The sequence below is a fragment of the Phalaenopsis equestris genome, unplaced genomic scaffold (assembly GCF_001263595.1).
Source record: "Phalaenopsis equestris unplaced genomic scaffold, ASM126359v1 Scaffold000224, whole genome shotgun sequence".
NCBI classification, from domain to species: domain Eukaryota; kingdom Viridiplantae; phylum Streptophyta; class Magnoliopsida; order Asparagales; family Orchidaceae; genus Phalaenopsis; species Phalaenopsis equestris.
Genome location: NW_018164666.1, coordinates 6662745 through 6684019, shown reverse-complemented (window position 1 = coordinate 6684019; position 21275 = coordinate 6662745). Strand labels below are relative to the sequence as shown.

Genomic DNA, 21275 nt, shown 5'->3' with positions numbered 1-21275 from the left:
TATATATATATATATATTAAAAGAAGCCAAAGGGCTAATATATTAAAGAGAAATGATACAGATAAGTTGTATGAGTGAGTCCAAAAGTAAACATCCAATCCACATGGTACAATACACAAAAAAAAAAACTCAAGAAAAGAGAGGGTATATATAAAATAAAAAAAACCCAAATCACCACGGTGCGGAAGTAGTTAAGGACGACCAAATTTAGTCATGCCTCTGCCTCTAGTTTTTAGAAGAAGACAACTAACAAGTTGGTGAGGTGCGTACTATTACCAGAAGTAACCAAAGTATCATCCATTAGATTGCTTAGCTCAAGTAGATCTTAATTCTTCTTCTTCCTCCTGGAAGCGTAAATCTGTCATTCATTATCCGAAGATTGATCATTCAGTGAAGTGGTAGAGTTGTAGCAGAAAGATTGTCAACTGTTATATGTGAAGTATGAGTTACCGCTTCTACACCGGATATTTCCTGAAGATGAAGCGCCAGGTTCTTTTGATTATCAGACCGAACACTATCCTTTGTAGGTAAGGATCCTTCAGAATTGTTTTCAATAGGGTTTGAAGATGTAGGTTGCGCAGCAGAGCCATCCAACATCACAACAATCGAAGAAACAATAACAGTATTGTTAGGGGGGTCCACAGGAAAAATTAGATCAGTCACCAAATCCTGTCTTGTGGTAGTTTCCTCCCCAGGTGAAGCAGAAATGTCCAGAGTTGTGGGGTTAGACCCCTCCTTATTCACTTGAACTTTAAGTTTCAAATTAGAATGAAGTTTGTGACATTTATAAAGGGTATGCCTAAATATCTTACAATGGGTACAATAAGGAGGTCTGTGTTCCATGACGATTTGTTGCCAATATCCATTATGAGTTGTGCCCACCCAGACTTCATGAATATCCCTTTCCATAAGTATTCTGACCACAGAAGGTGTGGTTAAATTGAAAGTGGGTAGAAATAACTTCATAGGATCCCCAAGTATGACCCCAATAGAGTAGAGAACCTGATGATTAAAAAAGTGCAGCTTGAGACCATGTAGATAAAACCATACTGGTACAGTGAGAGTTTCCTGATTTAGATCAAAATCAGGAGAACACTTAACTTCATTAACTTGCCAACAATATTAAGATGTTTTTTGGAGAAAATCCGGGTGTAGTCTTCAGCCACGATCAATTGAATAAACACATGTCTCTCATCCATGAGTATCACTTTCCACTTGTCTACTAGTTTTAGATCATCCACTCTTTCTGATAACTCTCATGTGGGTGCACCCACTGAAATTTTCCAATAAGAGTGAACTTGAATTTCTCAGCCAGAGTTGAAATTTCTAAGTCAAAGAAAAAGAATGCTTCTCTCGCATCTTTCCTACTTGCCTTCTTACCAAAATAGTAATCACTTGTACCATCATGACAATCCTTATAGCTTGAGGGGAAGATAACCGCCGACTCCACCTGAGGATTACCCACCACGTGGGCAAATGAGGCTTTGTCAGGTTCAGAAAGAGGGAGTGCCATCAGAGCAAGAACTTGCTAGAAGATCCCAACATAATTGTGGCGATGTGCGAAAGAAAGTGAAGCTGTCGGTGCCACTCACTGCAAAGTCCTGAAAAACTTGGAAGCAAGGAGAGGCGAAATGTGCGATATGCAACTATCGGCGTCGAAAAGACAATGATGTAGAACGAAGCACAGGAATGACGCGAGCCGACGACGAAGGAGAAGACTCAGCGAGGAGAAAACGATGCTATGCGAAACCGTAACAGTGGCTGGGGTTGGCCAGGAGTCGAACCCCTAGCAGAGCCGATAGCGGAAGAAGACGACGCCATGTTATGAAGAACTTTACATATAGGGAAATCAGTTGCTCCTAATTTACAATCTTACCAAATAGATCTAGCCTAAACATTGAAAGGAAATATTTCTTAAAAACATAAATAGGAAGAGAATAAAACTAATCAAGAAATTTCCAAATTGTCTCTAATGAATAAGGAGTTTGATCCTCCTATATTTCCATCCCCTCTTTCAAAATGAGTGGAAGAAACTTGGTGAAGATATCAGCAACGTGTTGGTGTGTTGGGATGTAACTTAGCTATATAATTCCACAATTAACTTTTTCAGAGATAAAGTGTCTATCAATTTCAATATCATCATGATGCACAAGTTTCTTGGCATTATTGATAGTTGTTTGACTATCACATAATAATTGTAAGGCCTATCAAAGGTACACCCAAATTCCCTAAAAAATTTCAGAATCTAGATCCCTTCATATACTATGATTCTGCACTGCTTCTAAAGACAACTTGCTTCTTACTTCTCCATGCGATCAGATTTGCCCCTATATAGAAGCAATAACTTGTGGTTGACTTTCTATTAGTGAGTTTCCTAGCCCAACCTACATCAGTGTAGACTTCTACCTCTCTGTTGCCGGTTCTCTCAAATAATAATCCATAACCAAGCATCTTCTTCATAAATCACATGATCCTTGTACATCATCTACAAATGCTCTTCATTAGAGTTATTCATATGTTGGCTCACACTACTGATAGGGTATGCAATATCTGGTTTAGTATATATGATAGATGAGTTTTCATACTAATTTTTTATATTTTACCTTATTCACATGTATACTTTATTCTCCCCAATTAGACTTCTGCTGGGATCCATTGAAGTATCAATATATTTGAAGTAGTAACAACGTCCTCAAATCCCTTCCACCTCACCCTCCTTCGTTCCTCTCTTCATCACGTTCTCTTTCTCTATATAAATCCTTCTTGGATCTTGCTACCTTCATACCTAAAAAAATCTCATGATTTCTAAGTCCTTAATTTAAAACTCAGTGGCAATTGCTTATTTAATTTTAAGAATTTTCCTTTCATCATCACCAATAAGAATCATATCATCCACATATACTATCAATATAACAATTTTACCTCTTGAGGGTATTTTATGAACAATGTATGATCAACTTGATTATGAGAATATCCCTTAGATCTCATAATTTTAGTAAACCTTTCAAACCATGCCCTTGGTGACTACTTAAGACCGTATAGTGACTTCCTGAGTTTGCATACTAAGTGTTTGTTGGAACCATTCTCAAGTCCTAGTAATATCTCTATGTATGCTTCTTCTTTAGGATCCCATTCACGAAGACATTTTTATGTTAATTTGATGCAATCTCCACTCCTTTTAAACTGCTGCTCAGAGGAGAACTCTAATAGTTTTCTATTTGGCAACGGATGGAGAGGTTTCCTAACAATCAATGTCAAAGGCTTGAATGAAACCTTTTACAATCTCTTAATATCATCATAAACTCTATAATTGATGTTGAATACTCATTTGCATCCAACTGGTCTCTTATCATAAGAAAGCTTATTTTAGTGTTTAAATCTCCTCTTCAACTGCATTCGTCCATTTTAAAATTTTAAGAGTTTGATGAATGAATTTTGAATATTGCACGCTATCAAGGTTAGATAAAAAAGCTTTATAGTGTGAGGATAGTTGGGCTTTTTCAAATTTGACGTCCACTTGCTCAATGTTTTTCTTCATCCTTATTTACACACGAAGTTCTTTATTATGAACTTCCAGTAAGTAGGAAATTTCCATGCAGTGGTGTTTGGGAGATAGAATGGATAGGTGGAAGAGAGGTGGGTTGTGAAGTAGTATGTGTCATTAAGTGGATCGCAAAATTGATATTCATCTGCACTCTCCTGTTGAATATCAGATTTGAGATAGTATGATTGATTTTCAAAAAAATATGACATACATGGAATTGTAGAATTCCCCAGTAACACTTGAGTAGCACGTATAATCCTTGTTATTGGAGCATACCTAAAAAAATACACTTGATGAGTTTGGAAGTCTTGTGCAATTGAGGAATGGACGTGAACCGAAGATGCACCAAAAAATTTTAAGTGGCACAATAAAAGAGAAAACTCTGATGTGGGGATTGGTATCCATCAAGACATGAAGTTGTGTTAAAATTAAGTACTCGGCTAGGCATTTGTTTGATAAGGTATGTTTTAGTAAGGACTACTTCCTCCCAAAATTATTTTGGAACTTTATGGAAAATCATAATTGAGCATGATATCTCGAGAGGATGTCAATTCTTTTTTTAGCTATTCTATTTTGTTGCGGGATATAAATATATGAACTCACATGGATGATTATATTTTTTTAAATGTAGGATCCTGAGATGGAGTTGAAATATTTTTTTGCTTTATTAATTATGAAAATCTAAAATTTGCATTGAAATTCCGTTTGAATCATGTCATGGAAGAATTAGAACATTGGGCTTTTTCAAATTTGTCCTTCATTAGAAATACTGAAGTGCATTTAGTGTGATCGTCAATGAATGAGACAAGCCATCTAACACCACTTAGGGTTCTTATTTTTGAATGTCCCCAAATATCACTGTGAATAAAGCATTTTTATTGAGTCATGGGATAAACATTTCTAGTCTATTTGTTAAGTTGACAAGTCTCACACTGATAAGTGCTAGATTTTTTTGATAAAAAACGAGGATACAACTTTACAGAGTAATTGAAATTAGGATGACTCGGGCAACAATGTCATAATATGACTTATTTTCAACAGCCATAGACTCAATGCTCAGAGAATTTAGGAAATGATGAAGGTTAGATAACTTCTGTGTTTAGAGAGAGAATTTCCTTGAGCAGGTACAAGTCTTAATGTATTTCAACACTATCAATCACCTTCCCCACATCCACAACTTGAAACTAATAAGAATTAAAAAAAAAAATTATAAATTTTATATCATGAGTAAACGTACTGATTGAAATAAAACAAAATAAATAGGAATATCCTATAAGAGATCCACCTTTGCTTTTCCAATAATTTTTAGTGTGTTCTATGTATAAGTCTGATATATGTAGACGTAGAAACCTCTTAATAATTGACTTGAGCATTTATGTCTTCAGTCATATGATCAAAAGCTACTGCATTGATGATCCAAGGTCTAAATCTCTTCTTGCTAAGAAGATAGGAGAAGAAAATATTACCTTGATGTCACGAGGCTGGTGTGATATTTTGAATTACCCCCAAATGAATTTTTTCAATACTTCAAGCTGCTCCATGGCAAATGGGTCAAATGACACTTCAGACGTGGTAGTAGCATTAACCTTGCTCTTTTGATCTTTTCTTGCATGTCTAGGTTTCCAATCTGTCGAGTTTTCCATAGAGTTTCTAACATTGCCTTAGAGTGTCCAATTTTCTTGCAATAATCACATGTGAGACGATTCTTCTTGAACTTTGAGTCATGGGAAGAATTATGATGGTACAGAGCTGAACTTACAATATTTGGTGAACTCCTATTTCAAGTTGTCGTAAGCTTCTTTCTACTCTTTTCTCTTCTAACATCAACAAAAGCTTCACGAGTAGATGGAGGAGGCTTTATTCCTATAATACTCCCTCTCACTTCATTCAATTCCTTAGTCCTACTAAGAATTGGAGAGTATTCTTCTTTATGATGATGGATTTATACATTACGACATCATGTAAACATTTACACACGTTTGGATCACATTTAATTGTATCCAATACTTTGTCAACATGTTGAAATATTGGGCGATACTTAGCTCTCCTTAACGAAAATCATGTTCTTTGGCTTAGATCTCCAACAACTCTACAATATTTCTAGTATTGGAACAAGTTTCTATTGCAGCCTCATAGATTTCTTTGTTTGTTTTGTGGAGTATGAAATTTTCTCCTACTTCGATGTCATTGAATTAACTAGCCAAGACTGACAACAGAGTTAACCCAAACCACTACAAAAATGAAAATATTATTTTTGAAATTTAAAAGGGATTACAATAAAAAATACTTAAACTTCCGAAAAAAATAACAGTGGGATCACGGATTTGTAGGAGAGAGAGAAGGCTGAACGGTGGAGGTTGCAAGGACTAAAGTATGGGAGATGTAGGTGATAACAATAGTGGGAGGTATAGGGAAGGGCGTCAGGACAGTAACTAGCAGCCATAGGCGGAAGGGATATGAACACAGGCTTGGAGGGGATTATGGTGGAGGGTGGTTGGATAACAACTAGCAGTAGTATATGGAACGAGATAAGCCTCAACAGCAGGTGACAAGGGTTCTGGATGTGATTACGATGCAGGGAGGATGGTTGGACAACAGGTTGAGGTGCAGGAGAAATATTGCGGTAACAAGTTGTGAGGTTGGAGTTGCGAGGTAGTAGGGAAGAATCATAGGGATGGAGAATGGAAAACAAGAACAAGAAGGTGCATAGGGTGGTGGGAAGCAAGCATGTGAGTGGAATAAGGAAGGATACAAATCACCTCAGGACGAGTTATAGCCGGAGCACCTTCTCGCTATCGGATACAACCCTATAGGAGAAAAAGGGGATGTCGACGGTTGTCCTCACAGAAACATGCTGCAAAATTAACCCTAAACACAACAAGCAGCCTATTTATAATGAAAAGATAACTAGGGAGGTCCCCCTTCGGGCGACAACAAGTTCCTGGCCTGCCGGTTCAGCCTCCTTGCTGAACTGATAGCCCGTTGTTGAATCAAGGCCCGATTCAGCCCCATCAACCCCCGAGCCAAAGACATAATCACATGGGCTTGAATCTTCCATGTACGAAGGTTATGAGCAGTGAGTTTGGAATATGTGTTCTCTCCCATTTCCTCTTTTCCCATTCCACAAATTTACAAAAATACAAACTAGAACCATTGAAGGAAGTTATGACCATTGATTTTATGATTTGTGATAAAAATATAGTGTCCAAGGGTTGTTAGAACAGAATTTCTTGTTTCCGATTCAAAAATAACCTCCGAGTAGAACTAGACGTATTCATTCCATACGTGTTCATAAAACCTATGCACTTTTCGGGTTGGATAAGGGAAAAAATGGTTGGCTGCTGCTTGCTGACAAACTCTTGCTGCAGGATTCCTAGCTCTTGTTCTGATGTTGTGCTCTTTGGAAGGCCGGTCAGTTGGGCTAGGAAGGATCAATGGATGGGGGCTGACTGGTTAGGATAGATCAGGAAGGAAGAGAGTTTGGGAGGCCAGCTAAAAAAAGAACTTGCGGTTGTTTTGCTTGCTCGGGAAGGAGCAATTGGGTCAACGAAGGATGGCCTGCAGGCTGGGTGGAGCTCTACAGGGAGAGGAAAGAGCAAGGGAGGGATTGCAAAGAGACTGACGGCTGTAGGAGAAATTTAGAGTTGACTGACGGCTGTAGGGGAAATTTAGAGTTAGGGAGGGCTTGCAGGGAGATAGTGCTCTCTTAGTTCTTATTCAAACTCTTCAACTATAAAGATTTATATACAGACCACATAATTTCTATATATTTACCTATCTTTTATCGGGTTTATATATATATATATATATATATATATATAGGGATATTGGTCCCTCCTCATTTACCATCCTAAGCATGGAAAGGAAAGAATTCTAAAGAAATATAAATAGGAAGAGAATAAAACTAATCAATAAGTTTCCCAAATTGTCTCCAATTAATAAGAAGGGCGATCCACCTATATTTTCACAATTACCACAGGAAGTGCTATAGCTTTTCATCAGATAGTTTGGTGAGAATATCAACAACGAAATCAAACATGAATAACATGAGAAAATAAAATATTTCAATCTAAAATTATTTCAAGTTTGCAGTGGTACCTTTGGAGAAACACCAAATGGAATATCAAACCGTAGCTCCAAAGGCATAGATGTAGCATTCAATAGTATAACCTGGAAATATTTGAGAGTAAGGATCTGGACAGAAATAATAAGATCATGTGAGAAAATGCAAGCACCTACTGTTGAGTACAATCGTATCATCTTGCTGTAATGCAGCATAGAAACCTCAAAAACCACAGGAACTACTAATCCTTTTATGTGATCATCAACAGTACCCCTTTCCTCAGTCGTCCAACTGTATTTTGAGGCATTTTCATGCCCGTCTATATCCACATTTCTTGCTTGGCTATTGTTAGAGAAGTTCACTTCAAAGCAGCTCACACCCACCATATCCATTGACAAGGGCTTGGAAGGCCTAGAAGTCCCATCAAACTGGATGGAAATCATATGATGTGATGAAGCAGTAAGTTTCTTCTCAACAAGTAATTCAGAAGAATGTGCTGGTCTGTGCCGAAAAAATTGTTCATCTTGTGTTTCTTCAACATAAATTGGAATGGAAAAACCAGGTTGGACAACACTAAGATCTCCGTTGGCCAAACTTTGAATATCTTGTGTATTGACAAGGCCACGGGAAACATGGAACGTCAAAGGCAATGAAGTGTCATTATGGAGAATATATGGTGCATATCTTCTGGTATGCATATTGTCGTTTGACAGATTTCCAAATTTTCCAAGAGTTTCATGTTCTTCAGCGCTCTGATTCAAGGCATCACTGATCATTTCCTGTAACCTAAATAAAGCCTGCAAGGAGTTCTAGGAGTTATTTCAAAGTGTAAAAAAATAAATAAAATGCGACCACTCGAGGGATGGCAGCGATTTGTAAAAGTGGATCAAATAATATGTAAACGAAAGGATTTAAGCTTAAAACACAAAAACAAACTTGATGTAATGAAAGGATAAAAGGCAAAGTACATCAACTCCTTTTCACACCAGTTGCAGCAATAAAAGGCCAAGCATTGAGTAAAAACTTTTTAAGAAGCTTGAAAATATTTGCAGCTCCAAAAGTTCTAAATTGTTAACCTACATATGACAAACATTTGTAATAACATACTCAAATGTTTCACAATCATGATTCCGTCTAAGCACTAGCTGCACTTAGCCATGCAGCCATTTGCCTGGTCCCATGACTCAACCATCTTATTGAAAACAGTTTTCTTTTTCCCCTTCAAAAGTGAATTATAAGTTTAACAAAAGAGTTGTGGGGATGCATAGGGAATTAACTCCAACTTTATAACGACTATTAGGGTTTAAGATTTGACTTGCACTGTTGGTATATGCTGCCAAAAAAAAAAAAAAAAAAAAAAAAAACGCTGGAGAGCTTTTTAGCATATGAATAATTTATTAATTTTAAACGTGCTAAATAATTCATAAAGTTCACACATTAATTTTTATTCTACAAATTTACATAAATAAGAGAAATTAGTTGGATAAAAAAAATCTATAAATGAACTCAATGTTCACCAATTATATAAGATTTTTAAAATAAGATTCAATTTGAGACGAATTATTGATCCAATTGGTTTGTATGTGGTTAGCTTAGGAAAGAGAGGACACTAGTGAGGAAAGATATGGCGACCTTACTAAAGAAAATTGTAGAGGAATCATAAAATTTCTATCAAACACTCTGATGTGGTAGCTCTCCCACAGTATCACAGATTGTGGAAATCCGTGATACCAGGATCTTAATGGGACCATTTTTCGTCCCGTTATAGTCTCGAGTGAGAATTTCATCCCTTGGCTATTTTAGCGTTGTGAAGCCTTCCTTATTAGTATTTTTAATATTAATTTAACTAGAATTAGATTTATTTCTACAGGGAAACTATTTATGTTTTATTTTTTACTTTGGAGAGATTTTTGGCTTTGATTGGGTGTTATAGAGATTGAATCTTTGACCTCTACCCTAAGAAGTGTTGTATCTTTTTCCTTTTGCAAGAGAAGAGTTTGTAACTTTAGTAGGAATATGTTTGAACCTCCACGAAATCCGTATCACATCCTTTCGTGGATCTCTTCGTTGTTTTCAGCCAGGACAACCGACGATCGATGCCGAATATAATGCACAACAATAGATTTTGCCTCTACCTCTTCCAAAAGTAGTCGTATCACATAGTTTCACTTCCTCGCTAATCCACAATCCCTTCCCTACTAAATCCTGTTATAAGGAATCTTTTAGGAGTCCTAGAACGGTATCATCTGACACCAGAGCTAGGTAGCCCTAAATTTTTAGGGATTCTTCTTTCTTGTCCCAAACTAAAATTAAAAATAAATAAATAAATAAATAAATAAATATCCCCACCATACACTAACCATTCCTACCGCAATTTCGAGCATGTGAATTTTCAAAAGCCAACTTTCCTAGCTCAACAAAAATCCACCTAGAAACATACGATTAAAACCTAAGACTCCAACCAATATGGATTTCCAATCCTATATTTGTCAAAACCCTGATTGAGAAAGCAATGACATAATGCCACCTAACAAAAATACTCAAAAGATGTCCAAGAACTTACTATAGATGATATATAATGAGAAATCCTTCAACTGCTCGGGATCGAATGCTTGAGGTGAAAGTTGTCATCATCGAAGGCGATACCAAAAATGGGTTAGAGTTCCTCGGAAGCAGCATGGAGCAGCACAGATGGAGTAGACATCCTCCTCACAGTCCTGATATTGCTTTTCTTTTGGAATACAGACAGGTATTATTTCATTTTGTTCCCCGTCTCTGTAACTGTGTTGGTCATTTTAGTCCATAACAAGCCATGCTTGATAATTTTTTGTTTTCCTCTAGGGAAGAGCCAGGTGATTTATTTGCCCTCTTAGCACAGTATAGGTCGTACTTCTTTTATGCCTCTGAGGCATAGTTTTGCTGGTTTTTTTCTTATGCCCGCGGAGCATTGTTTTGTATGCCTTTTGGAACCTTTAATTTTATATATTAATGAAAAATGCAAACCCTTCACGAAAAGGTGTTTGTTCCATAATCAGGCTCACGAACCAGTTGTAGGCAAATTTGGCCCTGGCTAAGAACAGGTTCCACTGCTTGATGTTCTTTCCTATGAAGAACCACAGAGATTTCTCAGGCTCGTGTTCATCACTTCCCTCTGATCATTTGCCCGTGGATGAACTGTCGAGTTGAATTGGAGTTTAGTGCCAATCTTTTCCAACAAATTCTTCAGAAGTGACTAAAAAACTTGACTTATCTATAAGATGTAATAGTCTAGGATATTCTATTCAGCCTCACGATCTCCATGAAGTAGAAATCAGTGACAAGGGTTGTGTCCAACATCTTGTGACACGATAAGAAATGAGCACCTTCGAGAATCGATCAACCATGATCATCACTGAATCATTATTCAAACGGGTTCTTGGAAGACCCACCACAAAATTAATATTGATGTTTACTGAAGGCGTCTCTGGCACCATAACGACATATATAGCCCTGTATTGTTTCCTCAGAGCTTGGATTGGTACTCTGCACTGTCAGATGTATCACTTCACATCTCTTGTTGTCATGAAGAAGAACGCGACCCTTCACTAGCGCAAGTTTTTGTCAAAATGACCCGCTAGTCCTACACGGTGACTCTCTTGAAAATGACTTCCCTTAAAGAATATTTGGGACAGAAATAACTTGCTTTGGCGGAACAGAGAACCATAAACTGTGGTATAGCCCTGTAAGCCTCTCCTAACAATGTTCCAAAGTTTTCTTGAAATCCTCGTCTGCCATGTACAACTCTGTCAAGATCTCAAAAATCCCACCACTCTAGGTAGGTAATCAACAGATGGCGATGGCTCAAGGCATTGAATACTTGATTTTCACTCCTGACCTTATACTTGAGCATGACCTGGAATGACAAATATCGGAGGAGAAAACCCAAATCACAAAAGAAACACATATTATTTTTGAAATTGAAATTGGTTAGGACTCTTCAAAAAATGAAATAGACACAAAGAAACACAAGACACAACCCAACTTCTCAAAAGTGTATCCCAAGGGCAGTAGAGGATGGCCCAGTGGATCCGGAGGCTAGAGACAACAAGGGTGAATGTGGGAGAGGGGGTTCGACTCGGGTTGGAAGCTGAACTAGGGGAGGGAGGCAGCAAATTAAGGTGCAGGAAGGTTTGTTGGGCGGTTGGGAGGTAGGTTGGAAGGTTGGGTAGCAAGCTGGGAAGGTGGGGCAGCAATGAGGAAGGCTCGTTAGCACTTTTGGAGGGTGGACAACGAGCGGGGAAGCACTAGCAGCGATGGGAATGGCTTGGATAGCAAGGAAGACTGCTGGAAGCAGGCCGACAGAGGGCAGGGAGGAATTCTAGGGAGGTGGACAGCAAGATTGGGTTGTTCATGAAGAGCGGCTGACTGCTGGGATGGAGTATGGGGAGCCGCGGCCTTGCTTGGAGAAGACTAGAGCGGGTTGGAGGGAGGATGGAGCTGCACTGCAGCTGGTTGGGTGCAAAGAGGAGGCTAGACAACAGCCTGCAAAGGTGCAGGGTGGAGTCTGGGAGCAGCTGAGGATGCTAGAGTCAGGGTGCAGCAGCGAAAAGAGAAAGGCCAGCCCAAAGAATGCAGGGAAAGGGGTATTGTAGCTGCTGAGACGAGCTATAGCGATTGTTGGATGTGAAGGAAACGAGGACTAGCAGCAGGGAGGCCGACCAGGAGGCTGTTGGAGAGCGGTTGGAAGCAGGACAACAACTATTGGTTGATGGGGAAGAGGTGCGGTGGCTTGCTGTAGGGTTGTAAAGCGGGTGCACAACAACAGAAGGGGTGAAGGATAGATAAATATCTCGATGGGGTCGAGCTACAGCCGGAGCACCACCCGGACTCGTGAAGACGATCATCACCTCAATGAAGAACAACCAGAGCACCACCTCGACATCAGATAGAGTCATCAAAGGGGAAAATATCAAGGCTAAAACCTAAATTCAGATATAAAAATAATACCACTAACTTTAAGCACAACATCCCATATTTATAAAAAAACTAGACTTATTTTAGATAATGAAAATAAGGAGAATAAAATATAAATAAATTTCCAAAATTTAAGAAATTTAAAATAAGAAAGGATTTAAAAAATAAGAAGGGAGAATAAAATATAATCATAATTTTAGATTTTAGGAAGAATTTAAATTAGGAAAGTGCTTGGGAAGGAAGGGTGGAGGGGGAGAGAAAGAAAAGGTGTGGAAGGAAGGAGGAGGAATAAAAGGAAAAGAATAGGAAGGAAAAAGGCAAGGAGGGAAAGGAATGAGGAGGAGGTGGCAACCCCTCTCCCTTGAGGACCGGTCGGTCCTCCCTTGAGCCCCCCTTGAGGACCGACATGTCTGCTCCCGAGCCCCACGTCAATGATGTTAGGAACTTAAGCTAGAAAACATGCCTACCTTTTAGCTTGCTTTGACTATTCAAGAACTTCAACACAACGTGATCTGTGAATAAAGTAAACTTGTTTGTCAGCAGATAATGACTCCAGTTGTGGAGAGCCCTCATGGCGTAGAATTTCTTGCATATGTCGAATACTTTCTCCTAGACTCATTCAATTTGTCACTGATAAAAAAGGCTATAGAGTATCCTACTTGGCTCAACAGTGCTCTTATCCACCTCGAACAACTAGTAGGAATCTGGTAAAGCTAACAATGGGGTCTGCGTCACCTTCTCCTTCAGAGTATCAACATCGGATTGGGTTATCACTATCCACTGAAACTTCTCTCACTTCAAAAGCTATATCAAAAGAGTCATAATGGTGCTGAAGCTATTGATGAATCACCTGAAAAATGATGCAAGCCCCAAAAATTACATCAGCTCAGTAAAAGACTGTCAGGGTTTCCAACTCACGATAGCCTCTATATTCATAGGGTCCATATGAATGATGCCTGCACTAGATACAATGTAACCTAAAAAACATACCTGACTAAAAAGTGACACTTCTTCGGGTGGGCATAAAGCTTCTTCGACCCTAAAAACTTGAAAACTTGGTCTCAGATGTTGTAAGTGCTCCCCCTCAGAACTTGGGTAGACAAGGATGTCGTCAAAGAAAACAATCACAAGCTTTATGATGTAGGCCCTGAACATTTGATTAATCAGTCTCATAAAGGTGCTTGGTGCATTGGACAGTCCAAATGACATGACTCTCCACACGTACGACCCATCACTAGTTTTGAAGGCGGCCTTCCATTTATCCCCTGACCTCATTCTAATATGATGATATCAATTGCGCAAATCAATCTTCGAATAGACTATAGGTCCATGTCACTGATCCAGTAGGTCGTCCAGACAAGGGATAGGGAACCAATATTTGATGGTGATCTTATGTTAGCTTGACTATCAATGCATATTCTCCTCGAGTCGTCCTTTTTAGGCAGCATTGGTGTGGAGATAGTGCACGAGCTAGTACTCTTTCTCACCAATCCCCCATGGAGGAGATCTTGTACTTGCCTCTGTAACTCATCGTACTTCGCTGGCCTCAATCTGCATGTAGGCCTATTTAACACTACTAATTTCAAAATAAGATCTATGGCATGTTGGATATCCCCAAGCAACGGTAGACCCTCTCTCAAGTTGTCAGTCATAACATTCTAGAACTCAACTAACTTTGGTTGGACCATCTCCGGTGGATCTGTCTCCTCCTCAAGTTCCCTTTAAGATGACTAAAGTCAGTGCCACCAGGGCTTCTTGAAATGACTGCAGAAAAGTGGCGCGTGTGACCTATGGCTTATCCCCTGCTCGTGTAACTCCTCTTCCTAAATCCTTGATGGGCAAGAAAATCATGCATTATCCTTCGTGGATGCACAAGTGTTCTTAAACCTGTCGCGCTACATCTTGCGATCCAATTGCCAAGGTCTCTCTAACAGGAAGTGGTAGACATCCATTGGTACCACGTTATACCATACCTGGTCGTATAGTTGGTCTCCATTGAAAAACTCCACCAAACATTGTTGATCCACTTGTATCTCATTCCTTTTCTTCAACCCTGCCAGAGAATAGGGCTGGAAATGCTTTTGTGAGGTCATATACAACTTCTCACCATGAAATTAGATAACATATTTTCACAACTTTCTCTATCAATAATGAGGCTATAAACTTTCCCTCTCATTGTACCCTAGTGTGAAAGATACTGCGCTTCAACCATGAGGATCCCTCTAGAGTTCCATCTGTAGAAACCTTCTTACCACTATCATTTTCTCTTCATCTCCATGGAGCTGATATTCTTCATCTTGATCCTTTGTTCTTTCTTCATTGCACACTTCCTCCATGACACCGCTCAGTGAGAGACACTACTCTACTTGTCGGGCAACTGCAGCCGATTTGGCCTTATCCATTGCATCAAAAGCATTTTTGGGTTAAAACCATATCGCGTGTGCTACTCTTATTCGCTTCTTCTCACTCTGCATTGCCTTGTCATTTCCCTATCCATTCCTTCCCACTCTTCATAGCATGCTCTTGATGGGGTCTCCAACTGTACAGGGTTGTTTGAATTGAAGCGGGTACCACTACTGCTTCTGCTATATTTTCACTTTCAATGCTAAGGTCTGCATTTCTCTTAGTGTCCAGTAGGTTTGTAGTTGGACCACATTACTGAGGGCAGGCTTCAGGCCTCCCAAATATTGGGCTATGGAATGCACCTATCTCTTTTAGTTCACAATTCAACTTGAGATGCATGAATGCTATCGAGAATTCTTACATAGATAGCTCTTACTACAGGTAGTGATGTTTCAAGAAAATATCCTGACAATAATGCAAAGTAGGTATTGTCGCTGCAACACCTTCTTCATTTTCTTCTTTTCCCAAGAATTGATTTGTGTCGCCCTTCCCTCAATCTCTCCCTCTACAGGTTCTCCCACAACAAAAAACATTAATCGTCAGCTTGATGGCGGCTAGCTTCACTCTTCTGTCATCAAACACGTCCTTATACTCAAATATCTGCTCAACTAATGCATTTATTTAAGGAAATCATTGGGATTCATCCTCCTGTCAAAGTCCAGTAGGTTCATCTTAATTCCCAATCCTCTGTGCCCTCCAACAAACACTTCCTTTCTCTATTTTTTCTAATACTGAATTCCAAAACACCTTGATCAATTCTCCTCTCCATTGACGTCATCTTTACGAAAGGGGTGAAGTTATTCTTCTGGCTCTTCTCAAATCTCACTTTTGTAGTCAACATCCTTGCCCAAATGGCCTCAAGCTTTTGTAGCACTTGGCATAGTATCCGTTGTATGTTGCCCATAGTAACATCTTGCTCAAGTTTTGGCAATTGCATTCTAGGTGGCAAGCTTAGGGCTTAGATGTAGATATGTGAGGAAAGAAAAATTGGGGGAAGGATGGAGATAAGTTTGGTACAACGGATGCTATAAACTCTAAGATTAGACTAGATTTAGGCTAACTTTAATACAAATAAAATTGTAATAAACTGAGTAATAGGAAATGTAACTTTATTACTGAAAAAGCAAAGAGAGGTTACAATCAATACACGCTAAAATAGAAAACAACAAAGACATACAACACATGCATCGAACTAGTGCTTGGTATAAAGGTGGTGGGAAGGCTGTATTAAGGGGGTTGTTATTGGGGAAAGAAAAGATATTAAGGAGGCTTGGCGGTCAAGGACAGCGGGTTGGAAGCTTTGGCGGTAAAGGGCAATAGATACGAGAAGGTTGACAACAAAGGAACAACAGGTTGGAAGGCTGATGGACAAATATCAACAAACTAGAAGGCTTGCGACAAAAGAAAAACAGGTGGGGATGTCGGTAATGATAGATAAACACCGCCTCATGACAGTGTTTATCTATGGTCTTCGAATACAACCATAAAGGGAAAGTTTGGGGTGCTGACAACTGTCTTGACAAAAACTAAATAAAAAACAATCCAAGAACATAACAAATAACAAACATACATACACAGACATATATATATATAATACATAGAGAGAGAGAGGGTAAAGTGTTGTGAGCTCTGCTCCCAATAGGAGGGAATTCAATGGTCGGAAGGACCGATCGGTCCCTCCGTGCCCCGAACCGGTCCATACCAAACTGATTATGTGAGACTTATGTCACATCTGCGACTTCATATCTGAGATCAAAATGGAACCCGTATCAGTAAGCCAACATTAAGTTAAAAATAGTGCATCTCTATGATAGAGAATGTTAAACGTCTACACTAGCATGAGAAAACGCAAAATCACGATCTTCAAAGATAAAGAGAGATGTGGAAATACCTACCAATACATTGCAGACATGACATGTTTTTGAGACTTCATCATTTCCAACAAAAATATCTCTCAATTCAAAATTATACAGCTAGGTTTGAGCAATTTATGTTAAAATATGACTTACTGCAGCATGATGAGAACAACATAGCCCAATATCTGTGAAAATTAAGACCATCCATTAAAAATGTCAAATAATTGCGACCCTATTGAAAATTACAAGATGTCTAGACTTTATCAATGGAAGTGGAAAGATAACTCAACAATATCTTTTCAACAAAGTTCAAACATCGTAACAGGCAGCATGTACCCATTGAAGCACCCAAGTAGTGAAGAAAACACCCAAATAGAGAAAAGGTGGAGCCTACCAACAATTCTAAATCTGTCTCAGTTAGAAAGTGTTTTAAGTGCCACAATTTTGGGCAAATTGTCAAAACAAAAGAATGATCTTATTCACAAAACAAGGAGCAATGAAAAAGATAGACAGTGACAAATAAAAGGCCGAAGAAGGTGATGATACAAAAGAATATCAGCTTCTAACTGATGCAGGAGAGATGCTAGTAAACCAATGAGTTCTTCAGACAGAACTTGTGAGATAAGCACAACCACGATTAGCATTAGTTATTCGAGATGATAGTAAGTCCAAGGAATTGATAGTCGGCATACGACAATCCCAACTAAGTGTATTTCAGGATTCTTTTACCTACAACCTACCTCCTAGGTTGTCACTACTAAGGGAGGTCCAACAAGTAGTCACTTCAGATAAAGATGATAAACTTTCAGGCATTTTTTTTTAAACTCTATGGAATAAACTGAAAATTAAGTTCTAGTTCAGTTCAATAGCACGTCCACAGACAAATAGCCATACGAGGGTGGTGAATCGCCGATTTGAAAATATGTTTAGGTGTTTTGGGAAAAAGAACAACAGCTAGTGAGATTCGAGTACTTGTAAAAAAAACAAAACCTCCCGAACTAAAGGAGAATGATGTGGAAGCTCTCTCGCGAAAACAAAAATTGCGGAATCTCACAATAGCGGGATAGTAGCAGGACTGTTTCCCGTCCCACTACAATCTCGAGCAAGAATATTTTTGTCCCTTTGCTACTTTAGCCCTGTTGCTAGTATTTTAATATTAATTTAATCATAATTTATTTAATTTTTTAGGGGAACTATAGATATGTTTTATTTTCTGCTTTGGAGAAGTTTGTGTATTTTAGATATTTTATCTATGATTTCTACCTCAAAGAGTGTTGTATAAATTTCTTTTTGCAACTAGAGTGATTTTAGCTTGTTCAGAAATAAGTAGTGAACCTCCAGGATATTTGTATCACATCGTTTCGTGGGTCTCTTTGTTGTTTTCGGCCAGAAAAACTGACAATCGATGCCAAATATGATGCCAAACAACAAATTTTGCCTCACACCCCTTCCAAAATCCATCGATATTTCATAGTTTCACTTCCTTGCTATTCCACAAACCCTTCCCTGGTAAATCCCTTTCTTAAACACATTCTAAGAGCCCTAGATAGTATCACATTCTATAAGATTTAGTGAAATGATATATTATGTGAATGAAAAGGATGATGATGACTGTTGAATGCACTTTAGGTTCATCTTGATTCATCACACACACACGCAGCAGTAGGCGAGTGGGCAGGCGAGCCAGCGGGCATATATTTTGTGTGTATGTGCTTGCGCTCGCGATTGCTCTAGTCGATAAAGAAGCAACTTTAATATGCAAATTACACATTAAAGTAAAAAAGAACTATTATGCATCATGTTTCTTAGGGATTCAAGAATCCTGATCATTAGGTTCAATTTTTTGCAAACCTATACAAGTGGGTGTTGTTAATGCTAGACTCTCGTCTGTTTGTGAGCTATTTCTACCTATTTGGCTTGGGAGATATGGACTGGCACTCCCTCATGTGAATATCAATAACAAATGGAATTTGAATATTTTTTTTCATAGCACATATATTGCAAAATTGTCATAAATTTGAAGATTTTTTCAAGCTCCATTTAGAATCAAGGAAAAAATCCTTTGGGTGATAATGGGAAGGTTAGCTCTTTTGTTCACAATATGGGCACATAAAATTTTTTGTAGTAATACTTATGAACAATTAGAACATTCTCCTTTTGCTTGGCCCCACCAAGGACATCTCAATTTTAGGACATTACTCCAAATAGTTCTTTTGAGTCAGTGGCTTTAATTTTATTCAACAATGTTAGAAATTTTGACCCCTCAATAGCCATATTTGCATTTGATATATGTTAACCTTTCAAGCTACCTTCATCTCCTTGTGAGAATAAAATATTATTCACCAATGCTATAATAGATTATTCAAATGTGGAGATTGCTCAAGATTCAAGCTCGATTTAGTCACGCAATTAAACCAAAAGTTTTGTTTTTGGTTTAAGAGACAAAAGAATTTAAATGATGTTTCTTCAGGCACTATTTGAAGCAAAGCATTTCTCTGCAATCCCAAATTCACCCATTTCCAAGCTAGACACAACAAAACTATCGAAGATGTTGGCATATTAGATATACTGTGAGTTTGAGAGACCATGCGACAGTGGCGCGAGCATGAGCAACAATGGGGTTTGTTCTTTTTTTTTGTTTCGTTCACGATTGATAAAATGCATCGTGTTCTACTGTTTCACTTCATGCCACCCCATTTGCCTTGCATTCCGCGTTCTGAACGCAGGTAAATATTCTTGTTACCCCTCATTCGTCATGCACCCTCGTTCCAAATTTTGCCCTAGCATTAACTTCGATACCGTCTCATCTCCAATAGTTCAGCTGATCTAGCATGAGGTATTTATGATCTTCATTCTTCTTTATCCTCTTTTCTCCAATCTCCTGTGAGATACTTTCAAACTATATGCCTTACCTGTGAGTTATTTTTTTGCCATTTTTTGAGTTTTTGGTGAGCTCTGATTCTGAATTTATGAGATGTTTTTATTATCTTCCATTTTGGTGGCACTTCATAATTTGATTTTAAACATTTGGAGGCAATTGGTGTGGAGATTTATGACCTAAAATTTGGTGATTTCTTTTTTTTTCTTTTCGGTTAGCTATATTATTTTTGTTGGTTTCATTGATTAGTAATGTTGATTTTCATTTGGTGGATGCATTTACTGGGGTGGCATTGTGGTGATGCATTTTTTGGTGTTTGATATTGGGATTGTGGGGAAGTGACTGCCTCACCACCCTCTCAAATGAACAATATACCTCTCTGTTATTTATTTTGTTGTTGTGTATTGGTGTTGAGTTGTAATGGCATTGTGGCGACGCAATTTTAGGCTAGCATAATTTTTGTTGTCTTTACACAAAGCATTGTATTTTAGAGCTTCATGATGGTGTTTTTGTTGCGTAGCTTGATGTTGGGAGTGTAAATTAGGATTTGTGTCCTTTTATGAATTCAATCTTTAGGTTTTTGGGATGACAGAATTGCTCTTCTATTTATACAAAATATGTTGTGATGCATTGGTTGTCGTCGATTGTTATTGGGAGAGTGGTGCATTGTGTCCATCCTCTTGTGAATTCACTGTTTATTTGTTTGAACTTTCTTAGGATAATTAGACTGTTTGGGGCAGCTTATTTGGTGCAGTGGTGTTTTGAAACGCACATGAACTGTTTGGGTAAACTGCGTTTTGGCGACTTATGCGTTTTCACACCGCACCCCTCTAGGTGCGGTGACAGCTTTCTGGCAGCGGTCTGGCTTTTCCAAAAAAATAAAAATTTGTAATACTCACTGCACCTAGCTTATCGACAAATTATTTTTAATCAGCTTATCACCAGATTATTCAATAAGCTGCAGCTGCCCCAAACAGATCCTAAATTGCTCTTCTGAATTCACTGTTGGTTTGGATCTCTCTGCCTTATGCTTCTGCTATTATTTTCTTCGAATAGTGGTATTGTGTCCATCTTCTTCTGAAACCAATGTTTAGGATTAGGGGAGAAATGTTTTAGGACATTCCTAAAGAAAACATAAGTGCTCATGTTTCTACATAGAGCATTGGATTCATAGCTTCATCTTGTTCTATCAACATAGAGTAGAAAGAACAACATAAATAAAACTTAGAAATGTTGCATAACTGTTGATTACTTTTGTAGGGGGTTAATTTTTGATAGGTTTACATTATAGAAATGAAGGTTTGTTTCATGCTAGTAGAATATTTTGATAATATTAATTGTTATTCTATTTTTTTTTTTCATTGTTGTGTTGCTCACTGTTAAGTGAGATCATTTCTAGATATAATATTTGAACTTATGAGTTTTTTTAAAATTATGAATGCACTGTGTTTACATGTATGAGTTATTAAGCTTAGAATGCTCAACCTACAAATAACACAACAATAAAGAGACAAAAATGTCTTCTCATAAACAATTGCACCATAGCTGCTGCACAGCCAAACTAAGCAAACAGACACA

At 38.3% G+C, this 21275-nt stretch overlaps 1 protein-coding gene across 2 annotated transcripts in view; it reads right to left on the bottom strand.

Annotated features, from left to right (window-relative positions):
- The window catches only part of LOC110023361, a 164053-nt gene that overhangs the window by 53608 nt on the left and 89170 nt on the right, over nucleotides 1-21275 (bottom strand). For both annotated transcript variants that reach the window (XM_020722739.1, XM_020722741.1), the window contains exons 25-26: nucleotides 7784-8404; nucleotides 7643-7714 (exon numbers count right to left, since the gene is read on the bottom strand). In XM_020722739.1, coding sequence (XP_020578398.1) covers nucleotides 7643-7714; nucleotides 7784-8404 — 693 coding nt within the window. The remainder of the gene's footprint in view (nucleotides 1-7642; nucleotides 7715-7783; nucleotides 8405-21275) is intronic.